At 36.1% G+C, this 26,886-nt stretch overlaps 2 protein-coding genes across 5 annotated transcripts in view; both read right to left on the bottom strand.

Moving 5' to 3' along the window:
• LOC129751335 (protein windpipe) overlaps window positions 1–26,886 on the bottom strand; it is a 95,652-nt gene that overhangs the window by 59,122 nt on the left and 9,644 nt on the right. The window lies entirely within an intron of this gene.
• Window positions 2,358–13,483, bottom strand: LOC129752320 (CLIP domain-containing serine protease B4-like). Its single transcript, XM_055748106.1, has 5 exons — window positions 13,417–13,483; window positions 13,113–13,353; window positions 12,773–13,056; window positions 12,410–12,688; window positions 2,358–2,449 (listed from the first exon to the last, which is right to left on the bottom strand). The coding sequence occupies exons 1-5, from the start codon at window positions 13,481–13,483 to the stop codon at window positions 2,358–2,360; spliced, it is 963 nt and encodes a 320-aa protein (XP_055604081.1).

The following is a 26,886-nucleotide window of genomic DNA, read 5'->3' as shown; positions in this document are numbered from 1 at the left end:
TTAATTTATTACTAAACAAAACTCAAAACACTGTCACAAAGTTTTTGGTTGCCTCACAAAATTGTTGTCTAAAATATGGATGTTTTCCCCACAACTTAGGTCGTGATCGCATTAGGTTTGCCTATCCAAAACTAAAACGAACAAGTAGAAATAAAAATCTAATAAAAAATCAGTCAAAATTCAGCTATGAATATATTTAGTTGTTTGGATCTGATCCATACGCTCTTTGCTTCTATAATACTGTTGCAAATTTATAAAACTTTGTTACTGCTTTGTCTGGAAAAAAAATGCTTAAACAGTGTTCAATATAAAAACAACAGAGTTTCATCAATTACCTTGAAAATATTGATAGAGAAATTTCCCACAAACATTCTTACATTTGTTTAATGCTGACTCTGTTGAAACATTTCTTGTTTTAAAACAAATTAGGAAGTTTCAAATCAGTTTTTAACATTTTTGGTTTTAAAAAATGTTTAAAGCCCGACACCGCTTAGAACGATTTTGATAAACTTGACCTGTTTATAGATAAAACATTTTTGCATCTTTTGAACAAATTCCAGAACATTTAGCTGTGTCAATTATATTACAGTGCTAAAGAATGATAAAAAAATTACCGGAAATACCGTTTTTTACCGTCCCGAAATCCGGTATTTTCGGTATTGGAAAATGGACGGTTTTACCGGTTTTACCGGTTTCGGTAAAACCGGTTAGACCACCCTAACAATAATTTTTCGAATAATCAACGGTTTTGTCAGCTATCAATTTGATAATGATAGATTTTGAATGAAACTGTGCAAAATTATTTTTTCCTTTTTCTCTTGCATCGTAAATATCTCGAAAACGCGTAAATTTTAAATTTTGAAAAAAATAGGTCGGATAGTACTTTTTACAGGCAACAAAATGCTATCAAAAATTTGAATTTCCGATTACTAGAAAATGAGCTATTAGCAAATGAAAGTGTCTCATTTCTAAAAGAACTAAGCTTTATAACAAAAAAATTTAAAATCATCTGTCTTCAAGGCCGCAATATTTAGATTTTAACTTCTGCAAAAAAAACTTGTGATATTATCTATTTGCTTAATTTTCGAATTCTGTAAAATAATGGAATTTTTCAGTAACTTTCAACAAAATTTAATTTAAAATATTTTTATAAGCAAAAACCTAATCATGAATAAATGCAACGAAAACTTTAACAACTTTTTTTTTTAATTTTCTTCAAAAATGTCACAAGTATATGTTTTTACAGCCTTTAAAATATTGAAGGATTAAACTTTTTTAGATCATTTATTGTCATTTGAATCCTGAAAATTTTATTTCAAAATTCAATTAAGTTTGATCTATAAATTCAGAATCAATTTCAACTTGTTAATTCATCAGTTTTTAAAACATTTCACTTATTTTTATTATTTTAATAATCATGTTCTAAGAATCGATTATAATTTTTCAATTCTTCGATGAGTAGTTCGAAAAAACAATTCTTGATAGCAACTTCAATTGTCAATTTTAATGTGCAATGTTTATTAAATGAGTATTTGCATCGTGCTCTCATTATTAACAAAACAGCTTGGAATTCCTTACTTTTTCTATCCATCAGTTTCGTATTTGGTGACGAATCGAATAAGTTGTGTTTTAAATTTTCAAAGTTATTATACTGAACTTCAATCAAACATGATTTTTTTAAGCCAATTATTTCAATAAATGTAAAAATTTGAATTTAAAATAGGTTTTCATCTCTGACTTTGATCACTAGAACTATTGACACTAAATTATATACTTCGATTTTTATCAGATTAAATTTAATTATCTATGTATTTTGAATAATTTCTCTAAAGTTAAAATAGATTTTTTTTCCTTATCGAAAATTCACATTTAAATCTTGTTTAAATATTAAAAATATTAAACATTAAAATCATGGTTCACCTCTGACCTGATCAGAAATTTGTTTAAGTATTTGAATTTAATTAGATTTTTAATCTGGTGTTATATTTCATGTATTCTTTTTTTCAGCATTGATTTTCTATGTCAAAATTTTAAATTCTAGTTTTATTCTAAATTTTTATCCGTTTTCTGGTGTTTCGATAATATTGACTAAGAACTTCTTATTCAGAGTAAAGATTACCATTTCGAATATTTTTTTTAAATTACTAACCCGAAAAAACATTGGTTGGAAACCTTGATTCTCATTTATTTTGAATCGTATCAGTAAAATTTATAACTTTTGAGTTTGTGTGATGGCCATGAGTTAGAAAATGAATTCCTATCTTCTACGGTTTGACTTTCGCTATTTGAATGGTTTCAATTATCAAGGAATTTATAATTTCTTATGAAAAAATACCTTTAACTTTATTTATTTACCCTTAATTTTCTGAAAAATCAAAAGGAAAAGGGGAAGGGGGAAAATAAGAATTTAATATTTGATCCGGCTTTATCTTATTGGAAACTCCAGTTTCTACGTTTTTTGATTATTTGCCCTAAAGTCGATCACTTTTTTTTTAATCTTTCTAAACTATGAATCCAATCCCAAAAAAATTGATGGTGTGGAACTTAGTGCAATTAAGAAAATTTTTAATAAAAAAAAATTAAGCTGAACACATAAATACTCAGTTGACGATCAGACTTCGTGACGTATAGACGTGTTTTCGATCAGTAGCTATAATCGTTATCTTCTGTCGTTCTTCATAATTGTGTTAAATCGTTTCTTGGCAAAGATGGCTGACGAACTAGTGAGAAACACGATTTCTTTCCGTTTTCCCGATGACGCTCCAGGACCTTCAATTGTTGAAGTTGCCAGGTTCGTTAAAAGTTTTAATGCGGACAAGGCTACGATGGAATCATCGTACAAAATTGCCGATGAAAAATCGATTTTTATCAAGCTTCGAACAGAGGATGCGATGAAGGCTGCTCTTGGGCAAAACCCAGCTACCCTTCAATTCCAGCACTCAAATAGTGAAAGTGTGGAGATAAAGATGTCAGTCGCCGGAGGCATCTCGAAATACGTGCGGATCTTCGATCTGCCACTGGAAATCTCGGATTCCGATATTGCCGTCGTTATTGGAAAATACGGAATTGTTAAAAGGTTAATCCGAGAAAAGTTTCCTGCTGAACTGGAACTTGATTTGTTCACCGGAGTAAGGGGTGTTCACATTGAGATGAAAAAGGAAATACCGGCCTCGCTTTTCTTCCTAAACCGACGAGGAAGAATCTATTATGACGGTCTGAAGCAGAAGTGTTTCCTGTGTAAAGAGGAAGGTCACCTGAAAGCGTCATGTGAACAAAACAGAAAGAGATCTTGTGAAGGTGAAGCAGTAGTCCCGGTTAAAGAACTGCTGGAATCGGTGTCTTCATTTCAGAAGGGGAAAGATGTTCCTGTTAGCTATGCAGATGCTGTTCAAATTGGGATACCTAACGGAGACAAAGAAACACCACAATCCAAATTGGTCCCGATGATTGCTGACAACATGGACGAAAATTCCAAGGAGAAGACGGATCAAATGGATGTGGAGGAGCAAACATGCAAAACGATCACCAAACGCCAGTTATCTCCAGGCTCTGAAACTACCACTGATGAAGACGGTCCTAGAACGATTGCAAGTAGACGTTCAAAATCTCGCAGAGAAATAAAACCAGTTTTGGAAATCATAACCTCAAAACCAAGAAATAAACACGTGAAAGCAGTTCGAGCAGTTAGTAAGTAAATTAGGTTATGTCTGCGTACTATTGTTATCTATAGAATCTATTGTTTAACTATGATAAACGGCTGTCGTGCAACATGTTCTCCGAGATGTTGCATTCTAAGTAAAAGTGTCACATTGTTTAGTCGCAGATATCAGTGACAGGGCTGCTAGTTGAATATGGGTTGTTGCTAAAATGAACAGTTATAACATGAACCATGACGAAAAATTTAGTTTATATCCATTCCTTAACAAACGTGAAAATCAAGCAATCAGAAATTTTGAGATAATATGTAATGTAGTTTAAGATGCACATGCAATAAAGATTTTAGAAAAAAAAAAATACCTGCAACATTTCTGGCTCATTTCTATTGACACAATTGCTGGCATTCTTGTTCATTTGCAGTTTCGTTTCAATCAATGATTGACAGGATCATCTTACACCTAACAAGAAAACATTTGCAACAACCCATGTACAGGAATTAGCAGAGAGATGTAAAGAAGGTGTGTTATTTTTAAACAGTGATCTTTTCTTAACGTCATGATGGTATCGTCTCGTGAGGGGATCTTTTTTTCGCCGTTCCATTGAGAGGAATGCAATCACATTTTTAAAACGATACAGAATGTCATCTCTGTCAAAAAAAAAAACTTTCTCTAATGCGGTAAAAAAAATCTTTATTAAACATTGGAAAGTAAATAAAAGATGACGAATAAATTTTGTTCTTCCTTCTTTAATTCTTGAAACAAAAATGCCTGCTACATGGCTCATTTTGTGTCATTATTTGTTTCAACGGAATTACATGTGCTTATTCTGCACGCGCAACAAAACGTCAAACTACAAGCATCGAAGGATTACGCAAACTTTTCTAACGAACACCTCTCGAAGATAAAGGCACTGACGTAACGAATGGCAAATATATGGATTTGTGGACTTGGGCTTGGGCGCTTATCGGGTTCGAACCCAGAGATGATAAGATATCGAAACGAGTAGGTATGTTGACGTTGTTGCTGTCATCGGTTGATCCACCAGCTAATTCTGTAGTGATTTGACATTGAAAACTAAGCACCGCCTTTGGTTGGTTGTCGGTGTGGCTCTCAAGCTCCTTAATTAATACAGGTGTAAAACATATACTTCTCCTGAATGGGTACTTAGGAATACCTTGCTGATGCAGGTGAGAACAGAACGGAAATCACAATGATCGCCCATTGTTGTTGTGTGTCTGCCAGCCATGTAATCAGCAAAGTCAAGGTGCAGCAAAGTTTTCACACTCATTCAAGTCGGCGACTTTTCCGACTTACCGTGTCGTGACGAATGGTGGCTCATCTAAATTTGAAAAGCGCACCGCGATGAATGGCGGACTGAATTTGAACCTAAATTGACTTGCGAGAAATGCTGTTGAGTAATTACTTTTGAAAACTCAGCAAATGGGAAGATTTCTATACATAGCTAGCAAATATCACGAACTAACGACAAAACAAGAATAAGAATGGATAATTTTTTTTATGAGTTTCTACTCCACGTAAAAATGGACGTTTCCTCTCTTAAGTATTTTTTTAAAAATACCATTGTATTGATTCAGTTGAATAAAAAATGATTCAATTACTCTTAATGCTGTTGAGTACTGTCTTCAATGCAGTAAGTATTGCCTCAGTCAAAAGAACACAGTAGAAATTTTTGAAAGCTTTGGCTTTCAATACAATAATTTCTAAAACCTTACTGATTTAAATCAAATGGAACATTTTATTGTTTTTTGATTTAATCACAACCTTCGATAGATAGTACTACCTTTAAGCGGTTCAGTTTCACTGGCACCGATTATTTGTCAACACGTACCCACGTGCAACTGATTAGCAACAGGTCGCGTAAATTGCAATACCAACTAGCGATGCACCGGGGCTGGGAAAATAAACTGTCAGCAGCTCATATGAGACAAGGTTGATTTCCACCCAGTTCCCCCTTTCAAGCGATATACCCACTCTCGGACTGATTTGGTTCATTTGAAGCTGTTGACAAGGTTTAGCCATTTTTACCCGGAGTATTGCAGAAAATTGAAAGCAACAGTGGTTTGAGTGAGGGTAGATGATATTGCTTCCAAAAGAGAACTCCTAAAATAGATGAATCGAGAGGCACGGCTACGGAACATATCGATGACAGTGAAAAATGATTACCGAAGATGAATTTGCATTATAGGTTTTTCTCTTTTGAAAAAAGCTTTGAATTTTATGATCGTAGCCAAGCTTGCCGAAATCACAGAAAAATCTGTAATTTCACAAAATATTTAGGAAATTTTCAGCACAGAATCTGTGTCACAGAACACAGAATTTTGAAGTATTGACAGATTTCACAGAATTTTTGAATTTTGAATGGATTTCCAAAATTACAATTTTTTCGACCGATATTAAATTTAGATTTCTTACCTTGAATTAGAAAAATATGATAAGATTGGTAATGGTAAATGATGTTGCCCAACTAAAATGTTAAAAAGACCCATTGCATCACAGAAAACCATCACAGAATTTTTGGGTAAAATTGCAGAATGTCAGAATTTTTTTTCTCAAAAACACAGAACTTATTTCGGCAACCTTGATCGTAGCATCAAATCAGGGATAAAATCCCTGAACTTTGGGTTATTTTCTTTAATTTAGTTTGATATCTTAAATGTTTTTTCATCCAAGTCTGCACCAGTCAAAAATAGCAATTCTTACAAAGGTGTTTCAAGATGTTTTTCCTTCTTCAACCTGTTACATCAGTTGTACAGCTTTGACTTTTTTCCTGTGATACTTTTTTTCTCCGTCCATCAATTGTGCAGATTGCACTGCCGGTACTGTCAGACAAGAAGACGTCTTTTACAAACAGGTCTCTCTAACAACATTCAATACACATATCGAGATATCGGAGATACCGAAAACAAGAATTGCATTTTGCCATAATAAATTGCTAATTGCATCGCATGGCCGAAGATCTGTCTGCTGGCCACGGTTGAATGCGCCAGCCAGCCTTGCGGTTTGCCTTCCCCAAGATCTCCTCCGATGGACGGAGATGGACGATGGACACCTTCTCTCGGTACCAGTGATGTCTTAGAGCTGAAATCGGAACGAAGATAACATGATTCTTTTTTTCAGAAGACCATTGGAGACAATCGCCGGTGAGTTATTTCCCTTTCAGCTTTCAATGTAGTTGTTGAGAGAAATTATAAATGTGCCTTTAAGTTTAAGCTGTTTTCACAAAAAACTTCCGGTAATTTGTAATAATTTTTGAAGAAAGTCGATAGAATGGTCTCATTCAGGACGTTTTAAGTAAACCCAAATTGAAAAAATTGTTTAATTATGGGTTTACTTAACACGTAATTAATTGTTCAATATCGAACGTATTGATCACCCTGTTATTCCAAAAAAGGAAAAAAAGAGCAATTTGAACCACAATCCCCGCTATAATGTTGCCAGAGTTAATTTGTTCCTGTTTTGTGTGAAAATCGCGGGAAAAGTTGTAATTTTAATTCTGAATGAAATAAAATTCCTCTTTAGGGTTGACCGTTATTAAAACAAGGTGTTTTTTTTCTCTTACATCCGAAATGGTCCACCCATAGAAAGCTGTTATAAAACAATATGAAACATCATACAGTAGTTCTAAGCACAGATAACAGATAGCGAGCCCCGAACAGAAATGTGTTGAAAACGTGTGTGAGAATACCAACCAGAGAAATTCAAACCAAATTCGTAAGTCGACTAACATCCATAAGATGTCCTTACCAGTACAATAATTGTTTTCATTTTTTCGACACGCTTAGAAATAAATGCTCATGGCTTATCTTAAAGGGGGCCAGTGCAAGATTTGACAGAAACACATTTTTTTGTGTAGTAAGTTTTAAATCATTATGATTTAAAAAAAAAATCAAAACATATTTCAATCACACTTTAATCGCTGTCATATGCCTTGTTCCATCAATATTGGCGCTGAATTGAAAGTTGAATTCCAAATTTTGAAGTATGGGCTGGGATTTTACTATCGGTAAATAGTTTTCTAGAACAGAAAATGTGAACATAAATGTTATAATTGTAAATTATGGGTAGATATTCCGGTTGATGTTACCTGAGATCGATAAAAGAGGACTTGTTACTCATGATTGATATTAACTTAATTCATTTCTATTGATTACTTATCCTGAGTTACAAGTCCTCATATATCAATCTCAGGTAACATCAACAGGAGTATCGACCCATAATTTACAATTGTAACATTTATATTCACAATTTCTGTTTAAGGAAATTGTTTACTGATAGTGAAATCCCAGCCCACACTCCAAAACATGGAATTCAACTCTTTCAATTCAGCGCCAATATTGATAGAACAATATGGGGCATATGACAACGATTGAAGTGTGATTGGAATATGATTGGTATTTTTATTTAAATCGTGATGTTTTAAAAATTGATTATACAAAAACAGGTGTTAATGTCATATATTTCACTGACCTCCTTTAAGATAAGCGATGAGTATTAATTTATAAGCGTGTGGAAAAAGGAAAAAATAGTGTACTGATAGCGACATCTTATGGATGTTAGTCCACTTACGAATTTGATTTGAATCTTAGGTTGGTATTCTCACACACGTTTTGAGCTCCAGCCCGAACACTGTTCTCTGTGTTAGAAGCGAGTTCGCTGCTTCAAGGGATATCGTTTCTTTTTTGGACGCAACTCATCTTTATAGAATGATCGTATGATACTCGAAAAAGTCGCATTACATACCTACATATGTTTTTCTCCTGGCTAAAGCGATAAGAACTAAAACAATTGGAGGATATTTAACACCTTATTCATAAATCCTGAAAGTGAGCGAGAGAGCTCAAGTGTTTCTCTAAGTTCATGCAAACCGTTGCTAGCGATAATATTTGCTGCTTCTCTCATTGGACAACTTTCAAATAGCCCAAGGTTTGTGTATATAGGAGGTGTTACCGTATATCAAATTCGCGAATCAGCCATTTTGGCTATTTAGGCTATGCAACAGTGGAACTCATGGAGTTTGTTTACCATCAAACCACAGAAAAGCTGTGCAAATTATCTTATTTCGGTAAACAAACTCATTTAGAGCCCCGCTCACTCCTCGCCTACTTACTGTGAAAGTTGGAGAGCCTCGTGTTTAAAAAAAAATCTTGAAATAGCCCAACTCATTTTAAGAAATCTGGTTGCACTCACTGCTAGTCGCAGAGAGAACAGCAAGGCTCTCAGCAATTTATGAGATAGTCTTCAGAATAAGCAATCGTGGTGGACTTTTGCGACTTATTCCAACTTCAAGAAACAACTTTTACGTTCGTTTACTTATTTGGTATGAATTGCGATTCGCATTCGCATTGTTAAAGACTTGAGCTATCATTTCTTATTCGATTTTCTGTTTGCTGATAGAAAAATTTCTTTTCCAAACATCACCACAAAACTTTACAATACTTTTATCTCCAGAAGCCTACGGCAAGACGATTCTAATCTAAATTGCACACTTGAAAAACTCAACGATTACTTTAAGCTGAAAAATAAAACATCACGTTGAAAATTTAACTGCACTAATTTTTTTGGCTGGTCTTAATTTTTTGATCATGAAGCCTTCTGCAGGAGTACCGAAGTAACCACGTGCATTAAAATAGTATTTAATTTTGATAAAACTAGCTGTTTTTCAATAGCATTTTGACAAGTTATTAGTGCTCATGGGTATTTAAGAGTCCATTTTGGAAACTTGCGTTCACTTAGCCTTTTTCTTCATAAGAGTTCTGAAAGATTTTCGACAGGCAATATTACAGAGGCCTTCAAACTGATTTCAAAGTGTCCTGTTAAAAGGTTATTTAAAGGTTTATTGACAGTAAATTTCCATTCTATTCCAACTGACGAGTTATCTTTAAAGTTTTCTGTCCTTTTAAAGGTTATTTAAAGGTAGTTTTTTGACAGCTAACTTTAATTATATGATAGCTAGTCCAATTCGCAATAGTCCTTTTTGCCGCTGGTAGTGTTCTTGATATTATGCTGGTTGTTTCACCAATACTTTTCAGTTTTGGGACAATCAACCTCAAAAACGACAATTTGTGTCGACTGGCTGCCCGTTTTTTGTACCGAGAGTTTTTGAGGTTAATTGTCCCGCCTCATCTGTACCCGCTCAGCAAGTGTGCGTAAGAAACGTCAAAAACAACTCTATTGATGATTGCTGAGAACAATAGGATATTTACATCATCACACGGTTAAGCGAGATTACTAAAACTAGGTTCGTAGTAACACAACAGTGTTGCCAGACATTCCGAGTAGAAGTACAAATTATTCATTTAGAATACTTTCCTGGTTAGGGAAATCGAGAAGTGGAAAGTGACAATCAGCTATCGTTGATGAAATGGGTAGTTATTTAACCCTTATCCGCATTAGAGTGTCATTTTGACACTATTGCAAGTTTGAATGCTACTAACTTTTTTCAGAAGCTTCAAAAAAGAAAAATTTCTTCGCGGACCCTAAATGAATTCAAAAGTTCTTTAATATTGCATCTTTACTTTATTTATGGACGAACCCTGGAAGCCTGGACAAAAAACTCCCTTTTCCGACTTAGAGTGTCATTTTGACACTCCAAAAGTAAAATCTATTTAATTCGTTTGAATTGTTTTGAACTTCAAACAAAACTTATACCAATAGAAACCTAGTAACGTCAGTAAAATATGTTTAGAACCTTATAAATAGCTAAAGCATATAGTTTTCTCTTTATTCGGCATGAAAGAAAAAAAAATCCGAAAAAACATGCCTTAGGAAAAGTGCTGTAGTTCATTAGTTCATTACACGTCCTTTAAATATTTGCTTTATGCATATGAAAGCTGAAGTTAATGTCTACATCATGAAGCCAAGAATTATTTTTTTAAATTTTTTTTAATGAAATGGTCACAAAAAGTTCAAAAAAGTGGTCTGAAAAACCTACTTTTCATTAGATTGCTAGTAAAAACTGTTTGAGCGGTGGTAGAGCTTTGAAAAAAATATCATTACAAATTTTAATTCTGACATTTTGTTGTCTTTAGATTTTTGATGCAACAAAAATTGAATTAACGGGAATTTTTCAAACTTCACTACTTAGCGCGATTTTTTTACAAATAGAAATTTCGTTTGTTTTTGTGGTCCACCGTCAGGTTGTACCCGGATTTTCAGTGCTTTTACTTTATTTGGACCAATAAAAAGTATATTCATTGGAAAGCACATTTAATCTACATTCTAGTGAGGTGCAACAATTCACGCAGTGAGATTTCACAAAAATATGAAAATTACAAACGTAAAATCATTCCTGAATTTCTAGAACCACAAGCAGCGCGTCCAGCAAAACGTGTTTGTTTGCTCTCCGAGTAGGTACGGTGGGTGGTGATACGGGCAGAGAGCGAAGCCGACAGACGAAATAGTGATGCGTGTCGTGACATGCAAACGTGAACTGCTATCTATAGAAAATTTCCAGCCAAGAAACGTACGACACGCATCATTTTTGTGAAATCTCACTGCGTGAATTGTTGCACCTCACTAGAATGTAGATTAAATGTGCTTTCCAATGAATATACTTTTTATTGGTCCAGACAAAGTAAAAGCACTGAAAATCCGGGTACAACCTGACGGTGGACCACAAAAACAAAAGAAATTTCAATTTGTAAAAAAATCGCGCAAAGTAGTGAACTTTGAAAAATTCCCGTTAATTCAATTTTTGTTGCATCAAAAATCTAAAGACAACAAAATGTCAGAATTAGAATAAAATTTGTAATGATATTTTTTCAAACGCTCTACCATCGCTCAAACAGTTTTTACAAGCAAACTAATGAAAAGTAGGTTTTTCAGCCCACTTTTTTGAACTTTTTGCGACCATTTCATTAGAAAAAATTAAAAAAAAAATTCTTGGCTTCATGATGTAGACATTAACTTCAGCTTTCATATGCATAAAGCAAATATTTTTCGGATGTGTAGTATATGAATGAACTACAGCACTTTTCCTGAGGCATATTTGTGCGGACTTTTTTTTTCTTTCATGCTGAATAACGAGAAAACTATAAGCTTTAGCTATATATAATGTTCTAAACATATTTTACTGACGTTACAAGGTTTCTAGTGATATAAGTTTTATTGTAATCGGTTAGACATGAAAAGAGTTATGACGATTTTAGCTTGGAGTGTCAAATTGACACTCCTAGTGCTGATTTGGGTAATGAAATCTAATGCGGATGAGGGTTATGTACTTGTCAAACAAATGTGAATGAAAGTAAACTCCATTCCACCACTGAAACTTGCGTTGATAACTCATTTCAACGCTTCTTCATTAAAATAATAGAAAAGTTTAAATTTTAAATTTTTTTATACTTCCGAGTTTCCTGAGAAGATTTTGTAGAAGTTTTAAAGCTATCTTAAAATAAATTTAAGCAGATAGGTGTCCTAGATCAAATTGTATCACGATAGAAAAGGAGTAGGCTGAATAGCGGCACATTGCCCAAACAGACGAGAAAATTGAGTCTTCACATAATGAAATTTTATTTCGTTTTTTTAGTTTCAAAATTATGTGTTTTACCATTCTGATCCGATGATATTAAAAATCAACAGTTAGATTATGTTTTTTAATAAAAAAAAAATCAGTAAAGCAACAGAGAAACAGTTGAACATTAACAGTTTATTATTTAAATCACTCAAGTCAAACAATGCAAAAATTTACGGGTAAATCGGCCACTTTGGCTCCGGAGGGAAAGGTCCCAGCATCCTCTTCTGAATCCAATCCAAATAGCTGGTTACACGTGTATAGACGCCAGGAACTCCCTCAATGCCACAGCCAAGCCCATAGCTTACCACCCCAAACTGATACCAGTATCCATCGTCGTTGAGGACCAAACTGCCACCGGAATCACCTTGGCAAGAGTCTTTGCCGGGGTCGCCACCCGCACACATTTCCGTATCAATCACCGCCGGATACGTTTTGCGACAGGTTTCCACGGATACTCCTGGAACATCCACGGCCAGTTTGTACTGACTTCCATAAGCACCTGCATTTGAAAGATTTCGTAACAGCAGATAAAATAATGATTTCTCCTCCATGAGTGTTTGTAGTTTCACCAGCATTTGTTTACCTCTCTCCCTAGCTCCCCATCCGACGACGGTGAACTTCTTGCTGGCTTCCCTCATCGTTCGAAGATCCTTGACCAAAGGCAGGCAAACGGGTGAAATGAATTCGGTGAACTGAACTTGACGTTCTAGTTTGATCAGCGCAATATCGTTATGGTTGTCTTCAGTTGTGTAGTCTGGATGAACAATGTGGCCTGCCACTCGTATTTCGACTGGTGCATCAGCACATAGTCCATCTACGCAATCCTTCGGACTGAAAATGTCCCAATCTCCGAGACGGACCTTGGAACTGAAGGATGAAAACTGTTCATGTTTAAAAAATTTCTGACTTTTGAAATCACTTACATCCGGAGGTCTGAAGGAAAGTCCTCGAAGCAGTGAGCAGCCGTCAGTACGAACTGGCTGGCGATCAGAGAGCCTCCACATGCGTAACCAGCGAAAGAACCAAGAATCGTCTGAACCACAAGAAGGGCAGTCCAGGGATAGCCGTTAAGATCGGTCCGGTTACCACCCAGGACCCGGTTTCCCAGGCTTAGTCCACATGTTCCGGGCTCGGGCAGCGGACTGCTGACTGCATACGATGAAGCTGTGCCAAATTAACAAGGAGATTATTGTCTCCGAGATTAACTTTTTTTTCCTTTTATATTACCAGAACAGATGAAGTATGCTGCCGCGATGCCGATAAGCAGCAATTCAGATGGAACGATTGCGACCATCGTGTTTAAACTATAATGAAGCTTAAGGCGATTAAACTGTACCCTTATATTAGAAGCGTTATCAACTGATTCAGGTATTATTATCAGTATTTTTTGAGTTGCAATTTTCAAGACGTTTAGCATTTTGAATGTATAAACAGTGGAGGAAATGCAATGACCTGCCATTGTAAATTTTTAATGGACTCTACACCCACAGATCAGAATCTACTCCAACCATGGCATTAAGATATTTGCACATAATTGGCATATGTTTTGCACAATGTTGGTACTAAGGAGTTTTGTACCAGATGGCATTGTTCTTTCAGGCGTCCACATTGCGAAAACTTTGGATTTAAATGGCATCGACAATTCAAAACCCGCAATCAACAACAGGCGATTGTCACTCTAATCAGTCAGTGTTGAAGAAGTGAAGTGTAACATCTACGAAAACAGTCTGGTAGGAGACCTCAAAACTTTACACTTACATTACCCTTGCAAAGGAGTTTCCTTCACGACCAAATCTTCCTGTTCATGGACATGAACAACAACGAGATTCCGGAGGTACTTGAACTACTGTTCTCTGACCACTATCCGGTGATGCTGAGATTGGGAGCCACTTGAGCTCATCAACACCAACCATTCCTAAGACTCCCCAGACAACGACGATGTGTTTATAGGCGGTCTCGATTCAGTAGAATCAGATGAGTACCTCTCTCCATATTGATTACAATGTAATCATTACATCATCAAGAATATCATCATATTAACGAGCATATACTCCTAGCAAACTTGATATCTTATCAGAAATGATAACTTAAGTCAATCACTATGGTGTTGAGAATCGCATTTCCAACTGCATACTGAAAAGATTGTATAAAATGTCGTCTGAAGTCGGTTTAACACGTTTGTCGCCATGGGACCCATTTTCGTGTGACGGATTGTGTGACCTAGGAGGCCCCGTCACATCAAAAATGTTTGACGCTATCTTACTTAAGTGAGCCTCTCAGTTTAGCCACCCGTTGCAAACAGTGGAGTTCTCCCAATTTGCTGTCTCGCTAAGAGGATTTCTTTGGGCCTGGCTATTAAAACAACCAAAATGAGCGTGGCGACGAACGTGGTAATTTTGAAATGATTTTGAGGGCTTCAAGTGAGAAAATCATCGTCATATTCTCTCTGCAACCAGCAATACATCCAGATGGATACAAATCAGATGGTAATTGAGTAATATTAACCATTGATAGAACTGGAAAATATTGTTCCTGGCAACGATTTGAAGGTTATGAGAACAAAATCTTGCGCTCTCTTGCATTCTCCCGAAAGATACGATAGCGTCGGATGTCGGATAGCGCCCAATTGGTGTAGTGTAGTCGCTCCAATTTATTAGGTAAATGCTGTTTTATCAACATTTATATAATTCTATAATGTACATATATGGAACGTATATCAAATCAGCATATGAATATAGCTACAAAAATGTTTGCTGGGCTGATGCCAATACCCAATAAACATATTGGCTGCTTAAGAATTGCAATTTACTGAACAATTGGAAGAATTGATTGGAGATAGTTTTCTGACGCCGCACGTTTACGAACGTAGATATAGCCCTTTTTAACCCCTATTTCCCCTACATTTTGTGAACAATCCAGTTTAACAATGATTTGGAAAAGAAAATTTTGAACAAAAACAGACTTATCAAATGTGATTTTGTTCGAAAAATCGAATGAAACCTGTTTGAACCACCCTATTTTTTTTCAAATAATCATGAAAAAAGTTATTATTTTATTTACATAGTATTCCGTCTCACGACATAGCTTGACGAACATAATTTCTAAAATTCACTCGGTCCATGGCAACCGTTCTCCAATTTCTCGGGCACCCCACGTTCGCCAGATCACGCTCCACTTGGTCTAACCACCTCGATCGTTGCGCCCCCGCTCGTCTTGTTCCTAACGGATTCGTAGCGAACACCTGTTTTGCAGGACAGTCGTCCGGCATTCTAGCAACATGTCCTGCCCACCGTATCCGGCCAGCCTTCACCATCTTCTGGATACTGGGTTCGCCGTAAAGTCGCGCGAGCTCGTGGTTCATCCTTCGCCTCCACACTCCGTTCTTCTGTACGCCGCCAAAGATGGTTCTTAACACTCGTCGCTCGAATACCCCGAGTGAACGCAGGTCCTCCTCGAGCAATATCCATGCCTCGTGCCCGTAGAGAACATCCGGTCTAATGAGCGTCATATACAGGTTACACTTCGTGCGAGGGCTAAGTCTTCTCGACCGCAGTTGCTTGTGGAGTCCATAGTAGGCACGACTTCCGCTGATAATTCGCCTCCGGATCTCACGGCTGGTGTCATTGTCTGCGGTCACCAGTGAGCCGAGATAGACAAAGTCTTCGACTATCTCCAGCTCGTCGGCGTCGATCGTGACCTTGTTATTACTGGACAAGCGGGTTCGGTCGGTCTCGGATACGCAGGCCAGCATGTACTTCGTCTTGGACGTATTTATCATCAACCCAATCCTTCCTGCTTCGCGTTGCAGTTCGCGGTAGATCTCCTCCAACGCCGCAGATGATCTGCCGACTATATCAATGTCATCGGCAAAGCAGATAAATTAACTGGATCTGTTGAAAATCATGCCCCGCATTTCGCCCACTCGTCGAATAACACCTTCTTGCGCCACGTTGAACATCATGCAGGATAGACCATCACCTTGTTGAAGCCCCCTGCGCGATTCGAATAAACTCGACAATTCACCCGAGATTCGCACACAGAACTGAGTTCCATCCATCGCAGCCTTGATCAGTCTGATAAGCTTCCCGGAAAAGCCGTTCTCGTTTCATGAAAAAAGTTATTCGAATTCGAAAACATTGAACCAAATGAGACCTATCTAGTTTAATTTTTTTCGAGGAATCGAATGAAGGCTATGTGAGCCACCACACGCATCGTAAAAGGGAGTAATGGCTGTTTTTACCCTCAATTCCCCTACATTTTTAATAAAGTTCAGAACAACCATGTCCGGACCTAGGGGAGGAAGACTTAATTTCGCTGTATTGTTTTGTGTATCGTTTTTTTTACTGTTCGGCTAAAAACCAGCAATTTTCGAAAAGATTTGTAATCGTTCAAATTTCAACTTAAGATGATAAGTTCCGTGTAGCGAGTAATGTAATTCAGTTGCTTAGGTGCTAAATTTTTGGCTGGGTCATTCGGCCGAAAGTCATGAGGCCGAAAGCCATTCGGCCGAAGGTCATTCAGCCGATGGACGTTAGGCCGAATGGGCCTTTTGGCCGAACAGGTCACTACGCCGAATGAATTATTCGGCCGACGGTTATCCAGCCGAATGCTGTTAGGCCGGAAGAATGTTCGGCCGAATAGTCACTAGGCCGAAAGGTTATAAAGACGAATGGTTATTTGGCCGAATGGTCATTTGGCCGAATGGTCGTAAGGCCAAATGGTCGTAAGGCCGAATGGTTGTTGGGCCGAATAGTCATTAGGCTGAATGATCGTCATGAATGGTTGCTAGGTCAATAAGAAATCTTTTACACTTGTCTGCATGCTAGGAAGAATTGTCGTTAGGCCGAATGGTTTCGGCCTAACATCCATTCGCCCTTACGACCATTTGGCCCGATGACCATTCTTCTTAATGGTTATTCTGCTTGACATTCTAGCAACCATTCGGCCTTACTTACATTCGATCTTACGACCATTTGACCTAACGACCATTCGGCCTTACGTCTAAAATGTTGTTCGGTCCATGGGAACTACAAAAAATCTTATTCTGTTATTTAAGCTATTTTTATAACAATCATTAATCAAACAATTACCTATTGTTTATCAGGTTCAAAAATGTAATTTGAGCGAATTAATACGTCTGAACCTGCAAGGATTTGCCAGAACAGAATAAAACCTAAATACATAAATAATTGATTAATGCAAAACAAGTGCTTTTCAGCATCAAATTTTATTGAAAATCATTAATTAAGAAAATAAAGTTTGAACCTTTGCACTGGTCGTTAGATTTATGAGAGAAATATAACGTTTGAACATTTTTTTTCCTTCCAACCAGACAGCCAGCCAGTCAAGAAGAAAGCATCTAACAGTATTTTTGTGACTAAGTAAATCTTGTTTTTAGTACAAGCTTTTCGTGACTGAAGCCCCTTACAACGTACATATTGTGCAGACCTGTCCGGAGGTCTGCAACCCGGAAGCTACCCCGGCTAGCAACCCGATCTCGAACTACCGAGGGAACTATGCGCTACCCGGCTAGCACGCTTGCTGGCCGACTGACTGACTGACTCGCTGCACGGTTGTGACGAATGACGCGGTATCGGGTTAATCCATTCACACATCCCCCTCCTATCCCAAACAAAATGAAAAAGAAACTGTTTTGAAATCGTTTCTTTTTATTAAGTTAACAAAAAAAAAATGCAAATCGACAATAAGTTTGTTTTTGTTTTAGGAAATTCGTCTACTTGGCATTTGCCATGCATCCTATCGATGGACTGATGTGAAGTACAAACAACTTGCGCTACAATTCGTGGCCGATGGATCAACTGGCCGATGCAGTTATCAACTGCATCAAAATATTATTAAATCGCGATATACAAAAACTTTCGATTAAAACTGCCGGGGAAAAACCCGTGAGATGAATTTCTAATTGTGATATCTAATGAACTAATTGTGTATTTCAATCCAAATTCATGAGGATAAGCTCAAAGCTCACGCACAAAAGATGGTTTATTTTGTATTGTACTTTTGTATATTGTAAGTACTCATCTTGTATTTTTTTCTCAAACTTTTCTAACAACCCGCTTGGTTCAAATCGGTAAAATTTCGAAATGACCTCTCGGCGCGTTAAGAAACTATAACTGTTCCCTCAAGATGCTATCAAGGTTTGCTATTCACCCTCTATACTCGACATACATTTTTTTCATTTTTTCAATTTTCAACCCAACGCACTTGAAATTTCAAACTATTTGGCTGTTTTCTAGACTTTCTCATTGTTTTCTTTCATCTCAAGCTGTCTCCTCAGTCAACTTGATTATTAATTTAATGAGATACCGAAACCGTCCTCTCAACATACTTTTCGTTTCCAGGAGCAGTTATTACTCAGTTGAAATCCTGTCGAGCTGCTCTCTCGAAAAGTTCCATAGTTCTTATATCAAACTGTTTAGTTCAAATTTATTCCTTGGATGGGAAAACTGTTCTTTTGAATTGTGTTTTGTCAATTCAAAATTATCCTGTAAGTTCACATGAAATCAATTCATCAATTTATACGAGCTATCACCTGGACACGCTTTATGGTTCATTCTTATTATAAGCAATCTTCAAACTGTCCTCTTTATACCCTTTCTTCCTCCTTTCAAGTTGTCCCCTCGACACGCTCATAGTTGCATAATTTCTCGAGCTGTTCTCCGAACTCGCTAGATTTTCAAATTAATTTCAAAAAGTCAACACGATTTTTTTTCAAATTGAAAGTAGTCCTCTCGACTCGCTTTAAATTTCAATCTTCTTTCAAGCTATCATCTTACCCGGCCTTCTAATTTCAAGCTGTTCTCTCAATTCGCTTGAAATTTCTATTGATGCTTTCAGGCTGTCCTCTCAACTCGCCTGTCAATTTCAAGCTGTCCTCTCAGCTCGCTTGAAATTTCTATCGATACGTTTAGGCTGTCCTCTCAACTCGCCTTTCAATTTCAAGCTGTCCTCTCAACTCGCTTGAAATTTCTATCGATACGTTTAGGCTGTCCTCTCAACTCGCCTTTCAATTTCAAGCTGTCCTCTCAGCTCGCTTGAAATTTCTATCGATACGTTTAGGCTGTCCTCTCAACTCGCCTTTCAATTTCAAGCTGTCCTCTCAACTCGCTTGAAATTTCTATCGGTACTCTCAGGCTGTCCTCTCAACTCGCCTTTCAACTTCAAGCTGTCCTCTCAACTCGCTTGAAATTTCTATCGGTACTCGCCTTTCAACTTCAAGCTGTCCTCTCAACTCGCTTGAAATTGTTATCGATACGTTTAGGCTGTCCTCTCAACTCGCCTTTCAATTTCAAGCTGTCTTCTCAACTCGCTTGAAATTTCCATCGATACGTTCAGGCTGTCCTCTCAACTCGCCATCCAATTTCAAGCTGTCCTCTCAACCCGCTTGAAATTGTGAACATGATCAAGCTGTCCTCACGACTTGCTTGAAATTTAATTTTGATTTCATGTTGTCTTCTCAACGAAACTTCAATGCTTAATTCACCAATTCCAATTTCGGTATTATTTCACAACCCGCCGGAAATCATTCAACAGCGTTGCTTTTTGTTTCAACTACATTTCACTGAATGGGTATTCGAACTACTCATTTTATCACGGTAATTAACAAACTGATTGATTTTCAATCAAGTTTGATGAAAATAAACTCAGCGTGAATCGATGACCACGTTTGTTTACTTTTTCGGATCGGTATTTTTTCGGTTTTTATAATTTCTTGTTTTTATGTTATGTAACAAGAAATTACCTGTCACGGTCGCCAAATGTGCAGACCTGTCCGGAGGTCTGCAACCCGGAAGCTACCCCGGCTAGCAACCCGATCTCGAACTACCGAGGGAACTATGCGCTACCCGGATAGCACGCTTGCTGGCCGACTGACTGACTGACTCGCTGCACGGTTGTGACGAATGACGCGGTATCGGGTTAATCCATTCACACACATATAAATCACTTTTGCAACTTTCAAGTTCATTTATATAGTTTCATATAGTTTACTCATGAGAATTGGGCAAAACAAATTACCAATAAGGTACACAAAAATCATTTTTTCAACTTTTAAGTTAATCGATGAGTACATAAAATTCACTCAAGGGAATTGGGCAGTTTTTTCTCTTTTTTGGTCAATACATAACTTTAAAAGTTTTCATTTTAGATAATATGTGGCTTTTGGTTGCTTGGGTAATCTTTAATTTGATGATGGGCACTATTTGCGCCTACCAACAAGGATAACCTTATCAATTTTTTGTGAATCACCGTTACTGGTCGTTCACTGATTACGTAAGCACGATTTTGGAAATTTTGAACCCTCCTTTCCCCGATGGTAAGACAAAGTAAGATTTTTCAAACCAACTCGCCCCCCTTGTAAGATCGTAGGTTTTTTATTTTTTGAGAAATTGACACGTTTTTTTTTTTTAAAATAGCTTGAAAATATTAAAAATGTGACATACCTACATGCCTCAAAGCAAAGCACTTTTTAAGTAAAATTAAATACTGTATTTGAAAAACAGAACCTATACAAAACAACAGATGAAATTTCATAAACGATTCAAGAAAACATTATCTAAGACGTCCATGTTTGGGGTAACAATTATTTTAAATAAATTTTCACAATCGAATAAACAATATATAATCTAAAATCCGATTAAAAAAAGAGAAATCAGGTTAGCACAAGGTACCATAAAAATTGTTATGTTTTTCACCTAAAAATCATAAAAATCTTTAAAAAAAAATATCATTCTATACTACTAGAGTTGGTACAAAAATATTTAACGACAATCACGTTGTCAACTAACATAAAAGCTCAGACTCATTCAGCGGAAATCGATAAAGTTTAAGGATTTTTATTTTGGTAAATCGTTTGTAAAATTTAGAGTTGATAGTGTCTATCACTGAAAAAATGTCTAGAAATTCATTATTTAAAGCGCCTTATGTTGATTTTTAAAGATCTTTTCTTGATGAAGTCATTTTCGAATAATGATGGATTCAAATCGTGGTGTCACAATGCGCCATTTTCCTTTTTGTTTCTATAAATTTCTCAATTAAAAACATTGTTTGGGCAGACCATTACGGAAGAAAAGAAAAAACCAACTTGTCTTGGATTCGATTAGAACGGAAGAGATCATTTATTTCAATTCAATCCATAATTACACTTTTTCCCGCGAAAAACGGTAACAATTGTACACAAAAAGAACTAACTAGCAACACTTATTACAACCATAAAAAACAAACGATTAAAGGGGGCTAACTTGGTTTTCAGCTTAAGGTGACCAATGTTGTTGAGAATCAACAAAGATGGTTATGAAGGAAAGCGAAAAGCAATGGTGTTTTTTAATAATGTGATTTTGTATTTTCGATGGCATGTTGGTTTGAATTGGTTCTCTATAAATTTTATAGAACCTGCAATTTTTTTTATCAATTCAAAGACATTAAAAGATAAATAACATAACATCAAATTTAACCAACAAGTAGGTAGTGAGTAAAAAACGCATGTGCCAAAATCGAACGGTTTTTAGAAGCAACGTTACCTTTTAGTTTTCTCTATAACAAGACCAATATAATTTAGACAAATACCAAAAATACGTTTTTACGTTCAGAAATGGTGATAGAATACAACAACAAAAACAAAAGTTTTTTTATTTATTTATAAAGTACTAAAAATTACAAAAAGATGAAAAATTTAAAAAAAAAACAACAAATACAAACAAAAGACTGAAAATAATCAAATTTACTTAAAAATGATGAAGAATGGAAAAAACAGCAAAGATGACAAAAAAAAACAAAGATTTTAAACAAAACAAAAATAGTTCAAAATGCATCAAAAACATGAGAAAAAAAACTATAAAAATTATAAAAATTGTTGGAAATTGACTTAAGGGGGGGAGGGGGGGGGGGGGGGTGGTAGGGTCTAACGGCTATAAAAAAACACCATTTTCACGATTTTTTTCTAGAGCTATCGTTCAAACAAATTTTTTGCATTATACAAAGCATTGTTAAAAGAACATTTAGTAATTTTTTCGTAGAAAAATATTGAAAAATGAGCCCGTGACGGAGCACTTTCGAGGATGCCTTTTAGAAAACAGGATTTTCGGTGGACACTGTATCTCAGCACAGAATCATCTGAAGTCAAAAAATCAGAGCAAAATATTTTTAATAGATGTTTTTCTAGACCCCAACGTTTTTATTTAACTTAAGAAAAAATTATGAAATTTTTGTGGCTGTTTGAAGTAAAAAATACGATTTTTCACGAAAAAATCCGCCATTTTTCACCTGTAAAATCTCCCCAAAGTAAAAAAAAACAAAAAAGAAAAACGTTGGGGTCTGGTATTTTATATGTAGAAAATATGTTCCAAATTTGAAAAGAATCGGATAAGTAGTTTTCAAATGACGATGTCCACGGACTTTAAAAATGTGCTTTCGAGAAAAACGCGTTTGAAGTTTCTGCTCTTGCTTTCTTGCAGTATTAGATAGGAGGAGATAAAGGCCTATAATTTCTACAGTTTTGCTTCAATTGACTTGAAAATTTGACACAACATTCTTGAAATGTTTTACAATAAGAAAATAAAAAAATAAAAAAATCGATTTTTTGAAAGTGTTAGACCCTATCCCCCCCCCCCGCCCCCCCCTTAAAATAACGTTAACAATAATAAAAGTAGTTATTTTGTAAAAATAAGAGAAAAAAACTCAGAAAAAAACCGTTCGATTTTGGCAACATTCGATTTTGGCAACACAAAATGATCGTGCAATTATTATTAGTAAGGAAGTAACAGCTTTACATTTTTCAGAGAGCATTCAAGTAGCTGCAAAACTCTACTGGTTGTAGATGCAGCTTAAACTCACGCCACAATTACATTCGCTAACCTGAAAGTCTCGCTTGCAAAAAAGTATGAACGAATGCGACCACTTCGCCGAAACCTCTACGCGCAACGGCTATTGCAATGAAATTTTCAAGTTCACACGAATTGTTCAGAGAAGCAGTATGTCAGTTTAAAAAAAAACCGGTCCAGTGCCATCGCTGGAGTGCGAGAACTTCGCAGCTTCGTTGTCCTGAAGAGCTAATCAATTCAGTGATTTATTTGCTCCGATCACAAACGACATTGCGTGAAGATGCACGCGGCAGAGACTTGATCCGTTTGCCAGAATTGTCACGCCGTGTGCTCGAAATTTAGCGAGTGTTTGCCAATAACTACCTTCCTCTGGTAGCAGTATATCTTGGCAAGTGCGCCGTGTTTGTTCCAGTACCTAGATGATAAGTACCCTTCAACTCCAGCGCGAATGGGTTCGTTTTTGCGATTGGTAATTTGCACGGGACTGTTACATTGTTGTAGGACTCAAGTGCGGCATCAGCTATACAGAGCAGCTCTCTCGTCATACTAGTTAACTGAGGTTCGTTATTCGATCTCAGAAAAGGTCGACTCTCGGAGTCGAAGGTCCAACCCGGGTCGCGGCTACCTGTCCGTTGAACGACATCGCACGTACATTACCCGAGTAGATTAAATCTTGTAAGCGCTATAAGATGCCGGCATCTCCGCTAATGTATGGAAACCTTTCACGGCCAGACGTGTTGTTTCTAGAACATGCTAAACTCCTGGAGCCCATTAGGATTTGTATCCTTCGAATTTGATTATTTTTTTCAGTTCCGAGTATTCAACTACTTTCTTGATCATAAATTTAAAATAATGTATCAATCGTTTTTCAAATTTGTATGAAACAGGAGAAAAACATCCAACGCCCGGAAATTGACACGTGACTGTTAATGGCTTTTTTTTTTTTTTTTTTTTTTTTTTTAATATGTCTTTATTAGTCTTTTAATCATTACATTTAAGTTACATTATTAAAGTTAAATTAAAGTGTTCAGATCAATTATGATCAGTTCAACTCTTTGATACAGTTAATTTTAAACATTGTTTATTTGATTTAAATTTGCTTTAGCAATAAATAATTTGATTTAAAGGAGAATATCCTGTTAAGCAAAAAAAAAAAAAAAAGATGTATAAACTTAATCCTAAATCCTATAAACTAACTTAATTGTAAAGAGAACGAATCTCTGCGATGGAAGACTGCATCGATTTGCCTCTGAAGTTGGAGATGATTTTGTTGGCCATCTCTTCGATCGATTCTATGCCTGCAATCCGATGAAGATCTTCGGTGCTGTGCCAAGGTGGAAGCCGCAAAATCATTTTCAGAACCTTGTTCTGAATCCTCTGGATGGCTTTCTTCCTCGTCGCGCAGCAGCTAGACCAAATCGGAACTGCATACATTATCGCTGGTCGAAAGACCTGTTTGTAGATTAACATCTTGTTTCGCAGACACAACCTGGATTTCCTGTTGATGAGAGAATAAAGAGATTTAGTGTATTTATTGCATTTAGATTGAATATCTTCAATGTGATTTTTAAAAGTAAGATTCCGATCAAGTGTGAGTCCCAAGTACTTCACGTGATCAGACCATTCTAATGAAACCCCATTAAAAGTTATGGAATGATTTTCATTAGGTTTTAAAAAATTTGCTCTTGGCTTATGGGGAAATAAAATAAGTTGAGTTTTGGAAGCGTTAGGAGAAATTTTCCACATTTTCAAGTAATTCAAAAAGGAATTTAAATTTTGTTGCAATCTACTGCGTACCACCCGTAAATTTCGACCTTTGGCTGAAAGCAAAGTATCATCAGCAAATAATCTTCTACCTTTTCCTTCTGGTACATCAGGAAGATCAGAAGTAAAAATATTGTATAAAATTGGCCCAAGTATACTGCCCTGAGGGACCCCAGCTCTAATGGGAGTCCTTTCAGAGCATGAATTTTGATAGCTTACTTGTAAGGTTCGGCTAGTCAAATAATTTTGAATAATTTTGGTGAGATATACAGGAAAATCAAATCGAGCTAATTTAGCTACTAAACCTTTGTGCCAAACACTGTCAAAAGCTTTTTCAATATCAAGAAGAGCAACACCAGTTGAATAACCCTCAGATTTGCTAGCGTTAATCATATTAGTTACACTCAAAAGTTGATGTGTAGTAGAATGTCCATGACGGAAACCAAATTGTTCATCAGGGAAAATAGAATTCTGATTAATGTGAATCATCATTCTATTCAAAATAACTCTCTCAAATAGTTTACTTAAAGAAGGAAGCAAACTAATTGGTCGATAACTTGATGGCTCTGAAGCACTTTTTCCAGGTTTCAAAATTGGAGTTACTTTGGCATTTTTCCATTTATTGGGAAAATAAGCCAAGTGAAAACATTTGTTGAAGATTTTAACTAAAAAATTTAAAGTGCTTTCAGGCAACTTTTTAATAAGAATATAGAAAATCCCATCTTCCCCCGGAGCTTTCATATTTTTAAATTTTTTGAAAATCAATTTAAGTTCATCAATATTTGTCTCACAAGAACTTTCAAACACATTTTGCTTTGAAAGAATATCATCAAATTCTAGGGAAATTTGAGCGTCAATAGGACTAACAACGTTTAAATTAAAATCATGAGCAGACTCAAATTGTTGGGCTAATTTTTGAGCTTTTTCTGAATTAGTTAAAAGAAGTTTATCCCCATCTTTCAAAGTAGGAATTGGCTTCTGGGGCTTTTTCAGAATTTTAGTTAATTTCCAAAATGGCTTTGAGTAGGGTTTTATGTCCTCTACTGCTTTAGCAAAATTTTCATTACGAATGAAATTTAAACGACGTTTGATCTCTTTTTGAAGGTCGCCATAAATAAATTTTAAATAAGGATCCCTAGTACGTTGATATTGGCGTCGACGAATGTTTTTCAGTCGTATCAAAAACTGAAGATCATCATCAATTAAAGGTTGATTAAACTTATGTTTAACTTTAGGTATTGAAGCGGCTTTAGCATTGACTATTGAAGTTGTCAACTTTTCTATAGCCAAATCAATATCTTCTATTGAATTCAGTGGAACGTTTACATCTAAATTACGTTCAATAAAATTCATATATCGCTCCCAGTTAGCCTTTTGAAAATTAAAAGTTGATTTTAAAGGGTTTTCAATGGGACTTTGGGATAAAGAGAAAGTTACTGGAAGGTGGTCTGAATCGAGGTCCGCATGAGTAACTAATTGACTACAATGCTCGCCTAAATCCGTTAGAACCAAATCAATTGTGGAGGGATTTCTAATTGAAGAAAAACAAGTATGCCCATTAGGATATTCAACAGTATAATAACCTGCAGAGCAATCATTAAACAAAATATTCCCATTAGAATTTGATGAAATATTATTCCAAGATCGGTGTTTTGCATTAAAGTCACCAATAATAAAAAATTTAGATTTATTTCTGGTGAGTTTTTGTAAATCTCCCTTCAAAAAATTTTTCTGTTCACCGCTGCATTGAAAAGGCAAGTATGCGGCAACAATTATAATTTTCCCCATAGAAGTTTCTAATTCAATTCCAATTGTTTCTAAGACTTTTGTATTGAAAGAAGGAAGAAGTCTAAATTTGAGACGACTATTGATGACAATAGCTACACCCCCACCTTGTCGATCAAGTCGATCATTCCGTAAAATTTTAAAGAAAGCATTGCTTTTCAAGTTATTGTCTGGCTTTAAAAAAGTTTCAGTGATGGCAGCAATATGTATGTTTTGAGTTTTCAAAAATAAAAAGAATTCATCTTGGTTAGCCAGCAAAGATCTAGCGTTCCAATTCATAATATTTAAACATCTATTTGGATCCATGAGG

This window comes from Uranotaenia lowii, chromosome 3 (genome assembly GCF_029784155.1).
Source record: "Uranotaenia lowii strain MFRU-FL chromosome 3, ASM2978415v1, whole genome shotgun sequence".
NCBI classification, from domain to species: Eukaryota; Metazoa; Arthropoda; class Insecta; order Diptera; family Culicidae; genus Uranotaenia; species Uranotaenia lowii.
The sequence above is the reverse complement of the archived record's forward strand: the minus strand, read 5'-3'. Positions and strand labels throughout refer to the sequence as shown.